Below are 20,653 nucleotides of genomic sequence, written 5' to 3' on the forward strand. Positions count from 1 at the left end.
CAATGAGAAGGTTCTCCGGAAGTGTAAATGCGGGTGGGAGAAGGTGACTTCTTTTAAAGGGCTGCAGATTCATCAAGGGACAATGAAGTGTGGGAGTACAACGGACCAGCCTAACCGCGCTGCTTCGGCAGGTCAGACGGAAGAGACCCAGTGCCAGGTGACACACCACAGTGCAGAGGGTCCCAGCTATGCTGATGGGGGAACGGCAGTGTAAGCAAGAGGGGATATGAACACAGCGCCCGAGAGCGAAGCCCATGCAGTCCCCCAGAGAGTTGCACAGTCAGAGAGCCAACGCAAACATCCAGAACGGCACAAGAAGATCAAGTGGCCAGAGGCAAAAAACAAGCAGAATGGGGCAAGCTTTACGATCACCTGAGAGGGGTACTGGAGGGTTAAGCGTAAACTAACCTCGCAGAGAAACATCATTTATGAGGAGTGTAGCGAGGGGTTTGAAGAGAGTGCGACCAAGCGAGCCACAGCCCAGAGGCACAAAGGACGGGACATTGAGGGCTCATAGCCAATAGGCGCCAGTTGTGTAAGAGGTGGAGGGAAGCAGCCGCGGAGGAAAAAGAAGGCCTAAAAGTGCTGTGTGATGATCTCAAGCAGCGGCTTGCCAAGCTGTGTCGGGGAGAGAGACTCAGAAGGTGCCGGAAACTAAACTAGAAGGGAAGAAAAGACTTCTGCAGGGATCCTTTCTGGTTTGCCCGTCAGCTACTGGACGAAAAGCAAAGTGACAAGCTTTCTATCGCGAAAGAGGATCTGGAACAATACATTAAGGGCCAGTATACGGATGCAGCCAAAGATACACCACTTGGCTCACCAGCCCATGTGCCACATCTAGACCCCCCAGAGACACCTTCCGACACTTCTCCAAAGAAGTCCTTAAAAAAGCCAGATCAGCCTCTGCACCAGGACCAAACGGGCTTCCTTACAAGGTGTATAAAAACTGTCTGCAAGTGACAACAATCTTGTGGAAGCTCATGAGTGTTGTGTGGAAGAAGCAATCCACTCCACCGGAGTGGCAAGAGGCAGTTGGAATATTCATCCCCAAGGAGCAAAATTCCACCAACATCAGCCAGTTCAGGACAATTGCTTTACTGAACGTGGGGGGAAAAGTATTTTCTCTGTCCTGGCAAGAAGGATGGCCAGCTTCCTCAGCAACAACTGCTACATCAACACAAGCTGTCAAAAAGCTGGACTGCCAGGCTTTCCAGGGTGCATTGAGCATGCAGCAGTGATCTGGGAATAGATACAGCGTGCCAAAAGAGAGAGGAGTAACATCCACGTGGTGTGGCTCAACCTGGCAAATGCCTATGGCTCAGTACCACACAAGCTGGTTGAGTTTGCCTTACTTTTTTTCTACGTTCCTGTGTGTGTAAGTAACATCATTGCCAATTATTTCAACAACCTACATATGTGCTTCTCAGTAGACGGCTACATGACAGGAAGGCAGCGGTTGGAAGTGGGAATTGCCATGGGCTGCTCCATTTCACCAATCCTCTTTGTGGCTGCATTTGAAGTGCTGCTCATTGGAGCAACGCAAATGGCCAGAGGCCTAAAAACACCGTCAAGAGGAAGACTCCCCGTTCTGAGAGGTTTCATGGATGATGTGACAAGCATTCTACAGACCGCCCCATGCACAGCACGACTCCTCAAGCGTTTCGACGAACTGACCGTCTGGGAGAGGATGAGAATAAAGCCCGCTAAGTCCAGGAGCCGGTCAATCAGGAAGGGGGCAAGAGATGACAGGACAGTCTTTAAAGTAGGAGGTGAGAAGATTCCACTCCTGGCAGAGCAGCCCATCCGAAGCCTTGGGAGGGAGTATACAGCAGAGCTCTCGGACAGGCAGATGGGGAGGGTGGTCCAGAAACAACAAAAAGAAAGACTCGCAAGGATGGACAGCAGCCAACTTCCTGGGAAGCTGAAGGTTTGGTGTTATCACTTCACACTTTTCCACCGTATGATGTGGCCACTGAAAGTAGCCGAAATTTAATCTTCTCAGGCCAGCAAGATGGACAGCATCGCCAACAGTTATATCAGGAAATGGCTGGGCCTCCCCTGCTGTTTCTCAGACACAGTTTTTTTGGCAAGAACATTCTGCAACTTCCTCTGAAGTCCATCAATCTTGGTTACAGGCAGGAAAAGACTCGCCTTGTACTGGAGTTGAAGGAATCAAGAGATTAAGCTGTGAAGAGTGCAGCGGTGACTGTCCAAACTGGACAAAAGTGGAGGGCCCAGGCGGAAGTGATGGTCTGTCTGGAGGCTGAAATACAAGGAGATTCTGGGAAAAGTCCAAAACAGCCGGGCAGGACTGGGCTTGGGGCAACCAGTCCAGTTCTGGTCCAAAGCCACAGGCAGAGGAAGGCCATGGTGGTGGAAGAGGTCTCACAAGTGGGGCAAGACCAATATTTGATCAAGGCCGTATCCCAGGGAAAACAGGGGGCATGGACTCGCTCCATACAAAGTGTCATGACCTGGGCCGACATTTGGCGAACTCTGAAATCATGGCTCAGCTTCCTCGTGAGGGCAGCGTATGACACACTGTCATGACCTCGAAACCTCACTCAGTGGTTCGGAAGTGAGGGTAAGTGATCCCTGTGCAGCAAAGACAATGTAGGACTCCAACAAATCCTGTCAGGTTGCAATGGCGCGCTGATGTAGGGGCGCTTCCGGTGGCGACACAATCAGGTGCTGATTAAGTTGTCAGAGCAGTTGGAGAGCTGCAGAATTGGGGAAAACAACTCCACAGATCCACATAGGCCAAACATCACTTTCATTAAACCAGGAGAGGTAGGACAGAAGACAGAGGCGGGAAGATCATCACTTCTGCTTACCCCTGGCAAGGGCTGGGAGATGTGTGTTGACCTGGACAAGCAGCTAGTCTTCCCAACAGAAATAATACAGACAATGCCAAGACCAGATGTTGTGATGTGGTCCTAAGCTGCTAAGAAAGTCCTCATCATTGAACTAACTGTGCCATGGGAGGAAGGAATACCAGTAGCACATGAGTTCAAACGGTTAAAGTACAGTGACCTGGCAGAGGACTGTTAAGGTGGAGGCTGGTCAGCATCTATTCACCTCATGGAGATCGGATGCAGGGGCTTCATAGGTTCTGCGACCCGGCTCCTGCAGGTGGCGGGAATGACTGGTTCCAGCCTGAGGAGGGCCATCAAGGAGTTGGCAGAAGAGGCAGAGAAGGCAAGTTTCTGGATGTGGCTGAAGAGGAGGGACAACATTTGGGGCTCAACACCCCATTGAAGTCAGTTGCAGGGAGTGCCGCTGGGAGACGTCCCCGTTTAGCCACTGCCCCCCCACCGCGAGGTGTCCTGGCTTGGGGGAGAAACATCAATGAACGGTGGCACCAGCTGACGACCCTGTAGCTGACCTCGAAGTGCACTGGAGGAGGTGCGGCAGGCAGAGATGCCCAGCAGTTGGGTCTGTACTTATCAATTATATATATATATATATATATATATATATATATATATATATATATATATATATATATATACATATATATATATATATATATATATATATATAAAATTAAATATTAGGATGCCTTTTTTTGTCGGAAAATTGCAAATAACAAGTATGCTCTACTGTGGAAGTCAATTTTAAGAAGTAGGAATGATGCACAAATAATATAAGTTGATGTTTTTTTCACAGACGAAAATCGTAACGTTACAAGAAGATAGTTACAGTTTTTGACAAAGCCAGAATTTCGCAAGAGTACGGTAAAGACCCAATGTTGGGGAATAAAATCATAGGACTGTTGCGAGAACAACGCTGTGTTTTTAACTGTGAAATCATTTCAAAAATCTACGAGAATGGGGGGGGGTTAAAAAATATTTTTAAAGACTTTTTGCTCAGAAATTTTTTTTACCTGTTTTTTTTTTTAAATGTTTTTACTCTTTTAATGTTATCAATGTATTCCTGCTCAAAGCCACTAGGGGGCACACTTGCACAATACCCGCCGATTGCTATGATATGTCGTGTCGCAAAACAAGCTTCCTTCTCGTGATATTGCAGCACTAGTACTGCGACCGCTAGAGGTGAACGTACGGCGTGAACGTCCAGCGAGTCCACGGTGAGGTCGTAAGGGTGCAGGTTGAGCGACTCAAAGAGCTCTTTCATGGTGACGTCGCGTCCATTCAGGCTGTGGACAATACGTTCGGCGTCCACACGGTACGACTTCTTGATAAAGCGAAGGAGATGCTTCTGGTTCATGCAGGCCGCAGCATGGATGTGGGTGTCCACCTGCCAAAATGAAAGACCCGCAGGTGTAGTCACCCTGATTAGCCGCCAATGGGAAAAACTGTAATGGTGGGCTCGGACCTTCCTGCAGTTGTAAAAATCTCTGTGAGGATTCTTCTTAAGCTCCTTCATCTCCTCCATCTCATTCAGCATCTCGTGCACGTTGAACTTGGACATAAGGAACTTCAGACGCCGGTGGGTGTACGTCTTGCTGCAAACAACGACAAATGGAAAATGCCCTCGTAGTTTTAACGATAAAAAGCCATCCTATTATTAGAAAGTGACAATAATAATGTTCCAAGGTTTAGGGCCACAGAGGGAAAAAAAAATAAATTAAGACAAAAAAAGTCAAGTTTTTATAAGATTTGAGTAGTAATTTTGTTGGGGTATTAACTTTTTCATATTATGACATTTTCCAAATATGACCATAGCATCTTTTTTCTCATAATATTCTGACTTCAGTTAGCTATCACTTATTCAGGTAATAACGTTACAACTTTATAACTTGTGGACAAAATGAGAACAGGAAGTTAAAAGAAGTGTTAGTAATTGCTATGAAGTAGAAAAGTAGTAGGACTAGATAAGTTTTGGGTGGAGGACAGAGTAAAACAACCTACACTGAGCCTAGTCTATAAAATCCGCTACACCTCCCTGATACCGAAGTACATGTAAAACTACTTCCTTAACGACCTTAATGACCGCCATAACCACAACACCAGGGGGAGCTCCACAAACCACGTTAAACCCAGATTCCGATCTAACAAAGGTCTTAATTAATTCTCTTTCCTTGCCACATTAATGTGGAATGCACTCCCAACATGTGTAAAAGTAAGTGCATCTCTATCCTCCTTCAAAACCGCTCTAAAACAACACCTCCATGCAACTTCAACTCTTTACCAATACCCTCCTCTATTCACATCCCATCTCCCTGGATTGTAGATAACCAAATGTAAATAATCAAATGTATTTCTAATGTATATACTTTTTCTTATGCTATCTGAACTCACTATGTTCTCTGCTCGCTGTACATATCCTACTAAGTAAGACCTACACTGTTTCAATGTCCATTTTTCTTGTTGATGCAATTGTTGATGACTGAAGTACCAAAGCTCCTCATCCCACCCCCGGATTATAAATAATGTAAATAATTCAATCTATATACTATGATGATTAACTTGTATGATGACTGTATCATGCTGAAAGTATATATTTGTACCATGAATTGATTAACGTGGACCCCGACTTAAACAAGTTGAAAAACTTATTCGGGTACTACCATTTAGTGGTCAATCGTACGGAATATGTACTGAACTGTGCAATCTATTAATAAAAGTTTCAATCAATCAATCAATCATTTATTCCTATCCTTTTTGGACATGGTTTGAAGAGAAAATTTTGAAAACATGTCAAAAATATGAGGTATAATTTCGAAACTGTATAAACGTTCAAAATCAACTTCAACATTGCAATTAAAAAAAATTCAAGATCAAAGTTGTCGCATTGTGTTAAAATGAAGATTTAAGGTTTGTGGTACCACAACTATTTTCAGAATTTTCTCATAAAATTCCGACTTTGTTCAGCTAACATGACCACGACTCCTTTATTTATGTAACAAGTTACTACTTTGTTTCTTTGTTGGAGAAAATAAATTGTGATGGCACTCAAAAAATGCCTAAATTATGAGAATTAATTAGTCGTGAAGTAAATTTTTGTTAACGTGAAGACTTTAAACTTATAATAAAAAAATTTTCACAACAACAAAAATTTGGACTATGCCAACAGTTTTCACGTAATACTCCTTCATTCTGCGACATTATCACTCCATCCATCCATCCATTTCCTACCGCTTGTCCCTTTTGGGGTAGCGGGGGATACTGTAGCCCAGGGGTGCCCATTACGTCGATCGCGATCGACTGGTCGATCTCGGACGGTGTGTCAGTCGATCTCAAGCCAGGCATTAAAAAATATACATAAAAATGAGCAATCATCAATCATACCAAGACTTCACTTTCGTCAGTTGTTTGACAATCTCGGCACCCGAGGATCTTGTGAGATGACGCTGGCTGCAGCGAGCTCATATTTAAGAAAAAAATCACTAACAGGGCGGACGCAGAGAAACACATTTTATTTCTAGAGACTCCGTACCTACTGTCAAAACTCTAAAGACCGACTGCACAGTTCCTGTCTTCACCATAAAAGACCTGTTTCATCCTGCCTGTGCTAACAAAATAAGAGTCTCAGAAAGCTAGCGTGCACAAGCTAGCAAGCTACGGAGTTTGATGCCAATGTATTTCTCCCCCGCCCTCAGCGACCGCTTTCTCACTTGCTTGCCCACCCGCACAGTCACTGACGTCACTCACCTGCTGCCAGACATTAAAGGGCCACACACATATGCTACTCTCATAACAAAGTGTTTGAAAACGAGTATGCCAGTTGGACAAATGAGATGCCAAATCCAACCACTTTCATGTGGTATTGGACAGAAAGGAGGACTTTTTTTTTCCTCCATTTGAAAATGCGGACGTTATCAGCACCACTGTCTAATTCCAATCAATGCAAGTCATCAGAATCAAATACACCAACTTATATTCTTGTCTTCATGAAAGAAAGGAATCTATGTGTGTTAAACATGCTTGTATTATCATTAAACACCATTAACTTGTTAACAAAAATGTCTCTTTCATAAATAAATAAATATAAATTATAAATAGGAATGAGGTAGATCTCCTCGACTTGGTCAATTGAAAAGTAGCTCGCTTGCAGAAAAAGTGTGAGCGCCCCTGCTGTAGCCTATCTCAGCTGCATTCGGGCGGAAGGCGGGATACACCCTGGACAAGTCGCCACCTCATCACAGGGCCAACACAGATAGACAGACAACATTCACACTCATATTCACACACTTGGACCAATTTAGAATTGCCAATCAACCTATCCCCAAGTTTGTGTCTTTGGAGGTGTGAGGAACCCATAGTGCCGGGAGGAAACCCACGCAGTCACGGGAGAACATGCAAACTCCACACAGAAAGATCCCGAGCACGGGATTGAAGTCAGGACTACTCAGGTCCTTCGTATTGTGAGGCACATGCACTAGCCCCCATATCCCACCGTGCTGCCCGCCCATTATCACTCTATGCCCGCCCATTATCACTCTATTCATGTAAATACAACTTTGTACATTATCACTCTATTCCTGTAAATACAACTTTGTAGGTTAGAAAACAAGGACTTAGCGTTAAGAGAAAAGTTGTTGTATTTTGAAAATACAATATGTTATAGAAAAATAAATTAAGATGTCACTCAAATAAAAAGCGTAAATTATGAGTTTGAAGTAGTCGGTCGAAAAGTTTTTATATTTCGTGAATAAAAATTTTTCATAGAAAACTGTTTTATTGTTATGAAAATAAATTGCAATGCCACTAAAAAAAATGCGTAAATTATGAGGTTTAAGTCGTCGCATTGTAAATTTACAACTTTTTTCATAACAAAAACATCAGACTATGCCAAAGTTTTTCACATAATACTCCCTCGTTCTGCAACATTATCACTTTATTCATGCTCTTACAGCTTTGTACGATAGAATTATATATCAATATTTCGAGAACAACATTTTTATAAAAATATTTTGTAGTGTAACAAAAATATATTGTGACGCCATTCAAAAAGTGTAACTCCCAAAAAAATTGTAAATGATGAGGTTTAAGTCATCGCATTTTAAATTTCCGTTAAAGTTGGAACTTTGGGCTTATGATACTATGACTTTTTTCACAAAAAAAAAAATCAGACAATGCCAACGTCTTTTACGTAATACTCCTTCATTCTGCATAATTTTTGCGTGACTATATTACAACTTTGTACGAAAGAAACCAAAGACATACGTTAAAAGTCGTTATACTTCCAGAATAACGCTAAATAACCGTTAAAAAAAAAATGTAAATTTTTTTCATTTAAAGCAGTCACGTTCGGTAAAGTGGGAAACACAATCTTTTCCGTAAAATTCCGACAGGATTGCGCGTGACAACCTATGTTGTCAACCTACGTGTACAGCACTTTGTGATTTTATCTGTGAAAAGCGCTTTATAAATCAAATGTACTTACTTACTTAGTTACTTACAACATTACAACTTTGTACAATAGAAACCGAAGATATGAGGTTTAAATTTGATGTATCCATCCATCCATCTTATTCCGCCTATCCAATGTCGGGTCGCGGGGGAAGCAGCATAAGCAGGGAAGCCCAAACTTTCCTCTCCCCAGCCACTTCGTCCAGCTCGTCCCGGGGGATCCCGAGGCGTTCCCTGGCCAACCGGGAGACATAATCTTCCCAACGTGTCCTGGGTCTTCCCTGTGGCCTCCTACCGGTTGGACGTGCCCTAAACACCTCCCCAGGGAGGTGTTCGGGTGGCATCCTGACTATGCCCGAACCGCCTCATCTGGCTCCTCTCACTGTGGAAGAGCAGCGGTTTTACTTTGAGCTCCCCCCGGATGGCAGAGCTTCTCACCCTATCTCTAAGGGAGAGCCCCGCCACCCGGCGGAGGAAACTCATTTCGGCCGCTTGTCCTTTTGGTCATAACCCAGAGCTCATGACCTTAGGCGAGGATGGGAACGTAGATTGGCCGATAAATTGAGAGCTTTGCCTTTCGGCTCAGCTCCTTCTTTACCACAACGGATCGATACAGCGTCCACATTACTGAAGACGCCACACCGATCCGCCTGTCGATCTCGCGATCACTCTTGCCTCACTTGTGAACAAGACTCAAAGGTACTTGAACTCCTCCACTTGGGGCAGGGTCTCCTCCCCAACCTGGAGATGGCACTCTACCCTTTTCCGGGCGAGAACTAAGGACTCGGACTTGGAGGTGCTGATCCTCATCCCAGTCGCTTCACACTCGGCTGCGAACCGATCCAGAGAGAGCTGGAGATCCTGGCCAGATGAAGCCATCAGGACCACATCATCTGCAAAAAGCAGATACCTAATCCTGCAGCCACCAAACCGGATACCCTCAACCAATGTTCCCTCTAATTTTCCATATGCGTGAGCAAACGCAAAAACTCCTTGGGCATTCAGAGGAGCACATGTGAGCGACGTTAGACGTGCACATGTACTGTGGACACACCAGCAGAAAACCGGTCTCAAACCTGACTAAATAACAAGTTAAATGTTTTATTATTATAATCAATTGACAGCAGTGATTTCCGTGGGATAATTTTTTAAGTATTTTGGCCCAATTACAATAACAATAACAAAAAATATTGTTTTTCATGAGCTGTGTACTAATATTGTATGTCTGGGTAAGGGTCCTGCTATTGGAAATAACGTGTACCCCTTTCAGATATCGCATTTAGTTCCAACTAAAACATTCACATGTTACACAATAACATGCAAACATGGGATCTAGTGTACATTCCTGTAACTTTGTTTGTAAAATATATCCTCAATAGTATTTATTCAATATAATAACATAACTTAATGGTTAATATTTATAAATTAAGATAAAATTAAGAAAAACAATTTTTTATTGTTCACTAAAGAAGGGCTCAGTGAATGCGCATATGAAACTGGTAGGGTTCGGTACCTCCAACAAGGTTTAGAACCACTGCTTTTGTGTGATGCAGTGTTACACAACTGCAATAACATTGATAAACATACTGTTAAATGTATGCTCTCTGGCTATGTTATAATTTTAAATTTAAATGGCTTTTTACTGTTGAAAAGGCTCATTACCCCTTATTAGATGATGTGGCCTGGCATATTGGACCACAGAGGTTCATGTTAACTTTTTGTTTACCCTGCTGTTGGAAAGTCTTCCATGGCAGCTGATACTTTAAGATGATTAAAAGCGGAATGTTATTGAAGAAAAATAAGGATGAGTTACAGTGAAAAGCATTTTTCACACTGCACAATCTCAATGATAGAGTTTACAAATTCAGAGGCATAGATGTTGCTTCGCCAGCTTTCTGGTAAACTCACATACTTTGCCATGTGATCGTGGATGTGTTGAACTGACAGCATTAATGCATTCATTTTGATGGCAAGTAAAATGTTGTCAATGACAACTTTAACTTGCTTGGGGTCAGTTTTGTTTTGTGTGACAGCTCGTTCCTTTTCTCTCTGTCTTTTGCGTTTTCCCGCAATAATGTACCAATCCCCGATCCCATCTTGAGTCTTCGTACAATTCCAACAGCTTTCAAATGACTTTTCTGCTGAATGTGACGCTTGAGGTATTCCAACTTCCATTCGGTCCACATTTTTCCCTCGGAAAACTCATTTGCTACTTTAGCTTCGCAACAAGTTTTGCAGAGTAGACCCTTCTCACTCGAAAAAGAAAAAAATTTCACCCAGTTTCACGGCTTGTTCTTCTATTTGATTATAATCCGACAGCCATTCCCTCTTAAAAGAACCGCATTTCTTTTTTACAATGGCTTGGTGAGTGGGTGTGTCGCTGCCCGTTCGTTTCGCCATGATAAGGGGTTATTGTCAATATCAATAGTGTCAATGCTATGATTGGCTACGTAGCGTAAGTGAACCAAATCGTATAATTAGCTTGACACCTGTCACTCACTGAGTTATGTTGCAAAATGGTACAGAAAACAAAAGTACTATTATTATTATTTGTTTAATTGATTAAATAAGATTAGGACTAGTATTAGACATAAATTAATACGTTTATGTTGAATTTTATTTTATGCACTGCATAGATTTTCTTGTGCGCTGAGAATGTGCGAGCAGTGCGCGATTGCCCAAGCGCACAGTTTAGAGGGAACATTGCCCTCAACCTTGACTGTGCTCAGAAATTCTGTCCATACAAGTTAGGAACAGGGCCGGTGACAAAGGGCAGCCTTGGCGGAGTCCAACCCTCACTGGAAACATGTCCGACTTACTGCCGGTAATGCGGAACAAGCTCTGCGCTGATCATATAGGGAGCTGACAGCCACAATCAGACAGTCCGATACCCCATACTCTCTGAGCACTCCCCACAGGACTTCCCGAGGGACACGGTCAGATGCCTTCTCCAAGTTCACAAAGCACATGTACACTGGTTGGGCAAACTCCTATGCACACTCAAGAACCCTGCCGATAGTATAAAGCTGGTCCACAGTTCCACGACCACGACGAAAACCACACTGTTCCTACTGAATCCGAGGTTTGACTATCCGGCGTAGCCTCCTTTCCAGTACCCCTGAATAAACCTTACCGGGAAGGCTGAAGAATGTGATCCCACGATAGTTGGAACACACCCTCCGGTTCCCCTTCTTAAAGAGAGGAACCACCACCCCGGTCTTCCAATCCATAGGTACCGCCCCCGATGTCCACGCGATGCTGCAGAGTCAATTCTTAAGTTGTAATATTTCCAGAATAACGCTAAACAACCGATAAAAGAATGTGTGAAAAATGGTATTAAAGTAGACACGTTGTCGTTTTACGTTACAGTTGGTAACGCTATTTTTCACGTAAAATTCCGACAAAATTCTGCTAACATTACCACTTTTTTGTGCGTGGCCACATTACAACTTTGTACAATACTAAAGATTAATCGAGGACTCGCAGTGGCTCACGTGGGTCCTTGTGCGATGAGCGCGATGAGGAAGTTCATGTCGTCGATGAAGGAGTTGTAGTCGGGACGGGGCAGGTCTCTGGGCTGATGCTTGTCAGCGGCGTCCGCGTCATCGTAAACGTAGATCAGACCGTCCTTCATGCGAGCCACGTAGTCCAGGGTCTCTGGGAGGTCCGCTGTGTCGAAGGGGTCATCGCCGTTCTTTGGGGGTGACGTGAAAACTATGTTGGAAAAAAAATTTACAGTAAAATTATTGAGCATATATTATTGATGTTAGATCATATTGAGAGTATATATGATTCATGTTAGATAATATTGAGTATATAGTTCATGTTAGATATTATTGAATGTATATATAATTCATGTGAGATAATATTGAGTATATTATATAATATTGAGAGTAAATATGATTGATGTTAGATCATACTGACAGTATATATAGAATGCATGTTAGATAATATGCAGAGTATATAATTCATGTTAGATAATATTGAAAGTATATAATTTCCATCCATCCATTTTCTACCGCTTATTTCCTTTTGGGTTCGCGGGGGGCGCTGGCGGCTATCTCAGCTACAATCGGGCGGAAGGCGGGGTACACCCCGGACAAGTCGCCACCTCATCGCAGGGCCAACACAGATAGACAGACAACATTCACATTTTTGTTAAATAATATTGAGAGTATATAATTCATTTTAGATAATATTGAGAGTATATAAAATTCATGTTAGATAATATTGACAGTATATAATTCATTTTAAATAATATTGAGAGTATACAATTCTTGTTAGATCATATTGAGAGCATGTAATTCATATTAGATAATAATGAGTGTTAGATACTCATCTGGACTGTGGAACCATTGGCACACATGTTTGTAAGTTGGAAACTGAAATTTGGGCTTTATGGGTTTTTAAAAAAAAAATTTTGTTTTGTTTTTTTATGATTTAGTGTGTTTTTAATGTTTTGTATTGTGTTTTTTATATGTTTAATGGATCTTACGGTCTGCAATAAAGATTGATGATGAATGTTAGATAATATTGAGAGTAAATAATTCATGTAAGATAATATTGAGTGTATATGTGATTCATGTTAGCTAATATTGAGACCATATAAAATTCATGTTGAGAGTATATCATTCACCTGGCTGCACCTGGTCCTCCACGTTGAATGAGTCTCCCTCGATGTCGCGCAAATACTGCGAGGCGGTGCGAGGGAAGCGCTGGTAGGCCAACTTCATGTACTTCTCTCTGATGGTCAAAGCGCGATAGATTCCTTTGCAGGACAGTTCGAAGTCGTCCATGGTTACCTGGCATAGCCATGACGATCATCAAGACATGACAAGAGAACATAAGACAAAATGGCAGCAACATTTTATTTTGGTAAGCTTTTATACATATGTCAAAACTATATAAAATATATATATATATTCAATATAATATATTCAGAATATTCTGAAATTATTTTGGTTGTTTTTAAACTAAACTTGTACTTCAAACCGCACACTGAATAATGAAAGCATGCGGCGGCCATTGTGATATTTTTCATTTTCAAAAGCAATGCAATATTTAGTGTTACCATTATGGCTTCCGTCACGTTTAGTGAACACTAAAGGTCCTGGGGACCCAAAAGGGTCTCAGTCGTTAAAGGGTTAAAAATAAGTCATTTTTAACTTTCAACACGTCAATATTTATAGGTCAATTTCAGATATTTATATTTTTTTGTTTTTCATGTACCTTTTTTTTTTATTTATTTATTTTTTTTCTGGCAAAAACACAAATTACTCAATATTTTCCGCTAAGCCTTTTTCAAAGTGTAATATTTGATGTGAAGTCATTGGAGACTTAAATAAGTTACTTATTCAAAACATTGATTTTGATTCCTTATTATATTTTGAGCCATGACAGTTAAAAAAGAGTAACACTAATGATCTTGAGGAACCAAAAGGCCCCCCATCTCAAAAGGGTTAAAAATAAGTCATATAGCCACATATATTATTTTTTTAAATTTCAATGATTAAATCTGTAGATCGACGTCAGATCTACCCGTCAATTAGAAGTAGCGGATCGTTTATTGTTTCGCCTGTTGATATATTTTTGATCATGCTTGGATTCTGCCGATCCCTTCAGTTATGTATTTCCTTGTTTAGATTCGTCACCATGGTTTCGTCATTAGGTTCACTTGCTCTGGCGTCAAGCGCACCTGTGTTCTGATTATTGTTTCTGTATTCAAGCCCACCTGTTTCCTTTTTCGGTCTTGGCTCATTGTTTGCTAAACGCAACAGTCACATTGGTTTCTCTGCTTTTCTCTGCTTTATTTATGCTAAGTCCCGTCTTAGCTTCGCGTGCGCTCTGCACGTCACCGTTTGGACTTTTTGTATCCTGCTAAGCTTAGCATTAGCTTCCGTGCGTAGGCACGCGCTTTATTTTGCCTTTTTGTCAGTGTTCTTTTTATTTTTGTATATTAAATCAAGTTTTACCTGCAAGCCTGCCTGTCTGGTTGTCGTGCATCCAAGAGGTGACAATTTCGCGCAACAAGATGCGCCGTCGATGTGACAGAATGAGCCAAGCTAAAAGTCATCTCGCACTCATCCAGCCAGAACAGGTATTGTTCTCCGACGAGGCGAAACGGGAGATCTTCCTGGAGATCCGAGCGGACTCCCGTCCATGGGAGAGCGAAGACGAGACAGAGCTGTCTGAAGAGGATCTGCCGGCCAACGCTATGGTGGCTTGGGGGAAACTCATGGCAAAGATAGCGGACGCAGAGGACCGCTTCCGCCCCCACTCACAAGCCACCCCGACGTTCTCCTCAGCGCTTTGCCCACCGCGTGATAACGTCACACCACCTGGGAGGCGAGGGCTTAAGCGGCGGCCGGGCGCCGTGCATGAGCATGCGCAGAAGAGGTGCAGGACTTTCTCCCCAGCGGCTACTGCAAGGCTCTTCCCATGCGGCTTTTCCTCCCCGGCACCTGCTGGCAATTTACCAGAAGTGTGCATGTGGCGCAGACGCACAAGGCCAGCTCCCAGGCTTCCAAGTGCTCACCCGCCCGTGCCCTCTACTACCCCCAAACTCGCACAAATGCCCCCCCACCAGCTCCATCTGGCATCTGGAATCTGCTTCCTGAAAGGGGGGGTAAGTCTGGTGGCATGTCAGTGGGACAGGCAGACCTCCTTCCATTGAGGTTGCTGCCTGCCTTGCCGCTGGCTCCGCCCACGCCAACAGACGAGCCACCTGCTCCAATTCTAGCACCAAGTCAAAGTCCAGGTCCAAAGCTAGCACCAAGCCAATGTCCAGGTCCACGGCTAGCAACAAGTCAAATTCCAGGTCCAATGCTTGCACCAAGTCAAAGTCCATGTCCAATGCTAGCACCAAGTCAACGGCTAGCACCTACGCCAAGTCCACGTCAACCTCCAATGCCAAGTCCACGTCTAAGGCTAGTCCCAGTGCCGGCACCACGCCAACCTCCAACGCCAAGTCCACGTCCAAGTCTAGCCCCAGTGCCGGTACCACGCCAAGCTCCAACACCTGCACCACGCCGAGCTGGAACGTCAAGTCCATGCCGAGCTCCAACAGCTGCACCATGCCGAGTTCCAACGCCTGCACCACGCCGAGCTGGAACGCCAAGTCTAAGTCGACCGCCAAGTCCAAGTCCTAGTCGACCGCCAAGTCCTAGTCGACCGCCAAGTCCTAATCGACCGCCAAGTCCAAGTCAACCGCCAAGTCCGAGTCCTAGTTGACCGCCAAGTCCAAGTCCTAGTCGACCGCCAAGTCCAAGTCCTAGTTGACCGCCAAGTCCAAGTCCTAGTCGACCGCCAAGTCCAGGTCTAAATCAACCCCCAAGTCCAAGTCTAAGTCGACCGCCAAGTCCAAGTCCTAGTCGACCGACAAGTCCATGTCAACCGCCAAGTCCAAGTTGACCACCGAGTCCAAGTCCAAGTCGACCGGCGAGTCCAAATCAAAGTCGACCGGCGAGTCCAAGTCCAAGTCAACCGGCGAGTCCAAGTCCAAGTTGACCGTCAAGTCCAAGTCCAAGTCGACCGGCGAGTCCAAGTCCAAGTCGACCGGCGAGTCCAAGTCCAAGTTGACCGTCAAGTCCAAGTCCAGGTCGACCGCCGAGTCCAAGTCCAAGTCGACCGCCAAGTCCAAGTCTAAGTCGACCGCCGAGTCCAAGTCCAGGTCGACCGCCGAGTCAAAGTCCAAGTCGACCGCCGAGTCCTAGTCCAAGTCGACCGCCGAGTCCTAGTCCAAGTCGACCGCCGAGTCCCAGTCTAAGTCGACGTCCAAATCCAAGTCAACGTCCAAGTCGACGTTTAAGTCCAAGTCGACGTCCAAGTCCAAGTCGACGTCCAAGTCCAAGTCGACGTTCAAGTCCAAGTCGACGCCCAAGTCCAAGTCGACGTCCAAGTCGACGCTGAGCGCATCTGCCTGAACGTCGGCCACGGTTGTGGTCGTGTCCTGGCCGTCCTCCTCGCCAGGCGCATCTGCCTCCACGTCGGCCGTGGATGTGGCCGTGCCCAGGTCGTCCTCCTCGCTGGGCGCTTCCACCTCCACGCCGGCCACAGTTGTGGCCATACCCCGGACGTCCTCCTCAGCGAGCACGTCTTCCTCCACGCCGGCCATGGTGGTGGCCCTACCATGGGCGTCCTCCTAGCAGGACGCGCCCTGGTCCTCGTCAGCCACGAATGTGGCCTGTGCGGGTCCGGCCGCCTAGACATTTGTGGCGCCGCCACCTATGGTGTCCTCGGTGGATTCGGGAACACGGGACTCGTCGACCCTCCACCAGGCCCTCCCTCCACACTCCCTTCTCTTTTGGACTGTCTCGTTGTGGGGGGGGTTCTCTGTACGTTGGGTTTTTGGGGCATCTGGGATCTGCCCCTTAAGAGTAGAGGACTTTGCATGTCCCATTGATCCTAAGAGCTATGTTGTCCAGGGGCTTCAATGCCCCCTGGCAGGGTATCCCAAGTCAAACAGGTCCTAGGTGAGGGACCAGACAAAGACCTTAATGAAAAACAAAAAACAAGGACTCAGATTTCCCTCACCCAGATAGTGGCCACCAGGCCACTTCTCTGGAGCCAGAACCGCAAGTGGCGATTGATGGTGAGGCAACATGGGTGCCCCCTCCAATGGGCTCACCAATCATAGGAGGGGCCATAGAGATTGAGTGGAGCGTGAGCTGTGCGGCAGCTGAGACAGGGCGCTTGGCGGTGCAAACCTGGGCTACAGAAGCCAGCACTTGGGACGTGGAACGTCACCTTGCTGGGGGGGAAGGAGCCTGAGCTGGTGCTCGAGGTACAGCTGGAGTTAGACCGTGTAGTATTTTATACGTAAGTAGTAAAACCTTAAAGTCACATCTTAAGTGCACAGGAAGCCAGTGCAGGTGAGCCAGTATAGGCGTAATATGATCAAACTTTCTTGTTCTTGTCAAAAGTCTAGCAGCCGCATTTTGTACCAACTGTAATCTTTTAATGCTAGACATGGGGAGACCCGAAAATAATACGTTACAGTAATCGAGGCGAGACGTAACGTAACAAACGCATGGATAATGATCTCAGTGTCTTTAGTGGACAAAATGGAGCGAATTTTAGCGATATTACGGAGATGAAAGAAAGCCGTTTTAGTAACGCTTTTAATGTGTGGCTCAAAGGAGAGAGTTGGGTCGAAGATAATACCCAGATTCTTTACCGAGTTGCCTTGTTTAACTGTTTGAATGTCAAATGTTAAAGTTGTATTATTAAATAGAGGTCGGTGTCTAGCAGGACCGATAATCAGCATTTTCGTTTTTTTAGGATCGAGTTGCAAAAAGTTAGCGGACATCCATTGTTTAATTTCATTAAGACACGACTCCAGCTGACTACAATCCGGCGTGTTGGTCAGCTTTAGGGGCATGTAGAGTTGGGTGTCATCAGCATAACAGTGAAAGCTAACACCATATTTGCGTATGATGTCACCTAGCCGCAGCATGTTTATGCTGAAGAGTGCAGGGCCAAGGACCGAACCCTGGGAAACTCCACACGTTATGCTCAAGTTAGACTATTGTGTCTTTGCAAGGATGAAACTTCTTGTCTGAGGGGTGGCCTCTTTGTTTAAGCCCGCTAACAGACAAGGACTTCAAGGACCTCAACGAAGATAAGACGACAGCATGCAGATTAAGCAGAGACAAAGCAAAATCACAATGCTGCTAACAGCCAAAGACTTCAAGAACCTCAACGCAGATAAGACAACAGCATGCAGACGAAGCAGAGACAAGGCGAAATCACAAGGCCCCAGTACATACATTCCGTCACGTATTGTGCGTACTGGACCTGCTTTGCATAATATATGTGACCACTCCTTTTAAAGGCGGCCTCAGTGGTGTTGACTGTGGAACTCCTAAACAAATAGAGGGACGAGGGAGCTGAACCTTAGAGCGTAGGGCGAGACTGTGACTAAGTGTGAAGCTTCATGGGTTCTCCTCATGAGCTAAATTGATTATTTGCTTCTTGTTTGTTTAATAGATGTCATCAGTGATTGAACCTGACATCTTCTTGGTCCTTCGAGCCGAATCCCAACACGTCTGATGATTCCGGCCGGGTAAGTGAAATCAGAAGACCATGGCACCCACATCTCCCATTGAGGAGCTGCTTTTTCTTCACCCGGGTTGGGATCTGAGGACTGACGGTAAACCGAGGACAAGAGGAAGGAACGCAGCAGAAGCGACGTGTACACCAATAACAAATTAAACCACTATCTTACAACAAAGAAAAAAGTAATCCTTATAAATTCGGCTCTGTAGGGGATGACGGATTAATCCAAATTCTCAAAATGAGAAAAGGGACAAGTAAACAATAGGGTCAAATAAAAAGAGGTTCAACTAATAATAGCTTGAAATAAAAATAAGTGAAATACCATATTTCCTTGAATTGCCGCAGGGCATACTGTATAGTCTGCGCCTGCCTTGAATTACTGCCGGGTTGAACTCGCTTCACAAAATAATTAGCGCATACTTAGTATTACCGCCTGGTCAAACTCATGACATCACGAGTGACACTTCCCCTGTCATGATTTTCAAAATGAAGGTCGATTTCAATACCGGTAATTTGAAATCGCATAAAGGGAAGGCGATTAGCAGAGTTCCAGCACCCCTGAAAGACAGCCTAAAGAAAGAACTCGACAGAATGATCATGCTGGGGGTGATCAAATTGGTTAATGTGCCTACACACTGGGTCAACTCAATGATCACGAAGAAAAACAATGGTGAGTTGAGAATATGTATGGGCCCTAAAGCTCTAAATGAGAGCATAAAGCGTGAACACTCTCAAATACCTACACGTGAAGAGATCATCAGTGAAATATCAGGGGCTAGATACTTCACAAAGCTTGACGCCTCACAAGGATTCTGGCAGCTGAAACTGAGTGAAAGCAGCACAAAGTACTGTACCTTTAATACACCCTTCGGCAGGCACTGCTTTCTCAGATTACCTTTTGGAATAAAGTCAGAGCGATGGAGCAGATCATCGAGGGCTTGGATGGAGTTCAAGTCTACATTGATGACATCATCATATGGGGATCCGGAGCCCAAGAACACAATGAAAGACTGAACAGAGTTATGGAACGCATACAAAAGTATGGACTAAAACTCAACAAGAGTAAATGTGAGTTTGGTGTTCAAAAGATTCTCTTTCTTGGAGACAAGCTGTCTGCACGCGGGGTCCAACCATATCAAGAAAAAATACGTGCAAATCAGAACACGCCAAGGCCCAGAGACAAAACCGTTGTGTTACGCATCATGGGGATGGTCAATTTTATAGGTAAATTAATTTCCAATCTGACAGCAAAAACATAGTGCATACGAGAGCTTCTGCACAGGGAGTGTGAGTTCAAATGGAAAGTGTGAAACATGAGCATGAGTGGCAAAAACTCAAGAACACACTGACTACAGCACCTGTGTTGTCATTTTATGACCACACAAGAGGATAAAAATGTCAACAGATGCTTCCAAAGATGGTATTGGTACCATTCTACTCCAGGTTGAGGGTGAGCACCGGAAACCAGTAGCCTATGCATCTCGAGCTATGACACAATCAGAATGTTGATATGCTCAGATTGAAAATGAATCTTTGGGACTGGCATATATTTTGGAGCGGTTTCATAGCTATGTGTACGGCCTGCCTTCCTTCAGAGTTGAAACTGATCACCGACCGCTGGTTGCCATCATCAAAAAGAATCTGAATCAAATGTTACCGCGAATTCAACGGCTAATGATGAAGATGCAAAAGTATGATTTTGAAGTGATGTATACTCCAGGTAAACACTTAGTCCTTGCTGATGCCCTATCCAGAGCAACTACAGGGCGACAGTGTGAGTGCAACAGATGAGGACATACAGTGTCATGTGAACATGTGGTGTCTGCTACATTGCCAGTGTCAGACACAAAGTCAAGACAAATAGCTGAGGCTACAGCAATGGATGCTGAGCTACAGCATGTCATGAGAAACATGGATGAGGGATGGCCGCCTGGCTCATGTCCACAATTTTACCACGTCAGAGGTGCGCTCAGTACTGTGGATGGACTGCTGTTGAAAAAGGGCAGGATTGTTATTCCACAGGTTTTGAGAATGGACATGTTGCACAGGATACATGAAGGCCATCTCGATATCAAAAAATGCAAAAGGAGGGCGAGAGAGTCGATTTTCTGACCCGGACTGAACAAAGACATTGAAACACTCATAAATAAATAAATGTGAAACATGCCAGAAACACAGGAACAAGCAGAGCAAAGAGCCTATGGTGGTTGCTGAGGTGCCAACCGCACCATGGCACAAAGGACCAATCAATCAATCAATGATTATTTATATAGCCCTAA

The 20,653-nt window shown here is 44.6% G+C and overlaps 1 protein-coding gene across 1 annotated transcript in view; it reads right to left on the bottom strand.

The window, feature by feature from the left end:
- The window catches only part of ampd1 (adenosine monophosphate deaminase 1 (isoform M)), a 47,958-nt gene that overhangs the window by 15,625 nt on the left and 11,680 nt on the right, over window positions 1-20,653 (bottom strand). Inside the window, exons 4-7 of the mRNA XM_061889703.1 lie at window positions 12,955-13,120; window positions 11,813-12,032; window positions 4,339-4,468; window positions 4,066-4,260 (exon numbers count right to left, since the gene is read on the bottom strand). Coding sequence (XP_061745687.1) covers window positions 4,066-4,260; window positions 4,339-4,468; window positions 11,813-12,032; window positions 12,955-13,120 — 711 coding nt within the window. The remainder of the gene's footprint in view (window positions 1-4,065; window positions 4,261-4,338; window positions 4,469-11,812; window positions 12,033-12,954; window positions 13,121-20,653) is intronic.

Source organism: Nerophis ophidion, linkage group LG27 (assembly GCF_033978795.1).
Source record: "Nerophis ophidion isolate RoL-2023_Sa linkage group LG27, RoL_Noph_v1.0, whole genome shotgun sequence".
NCBI classification, from domain to species: domain Eukaryota; kingdom Metazoa; phylum Chordata; class Actinopteri; order Syngnathiformes; family Syngnathidae; genus Nerophis; species Nerophis ophidion.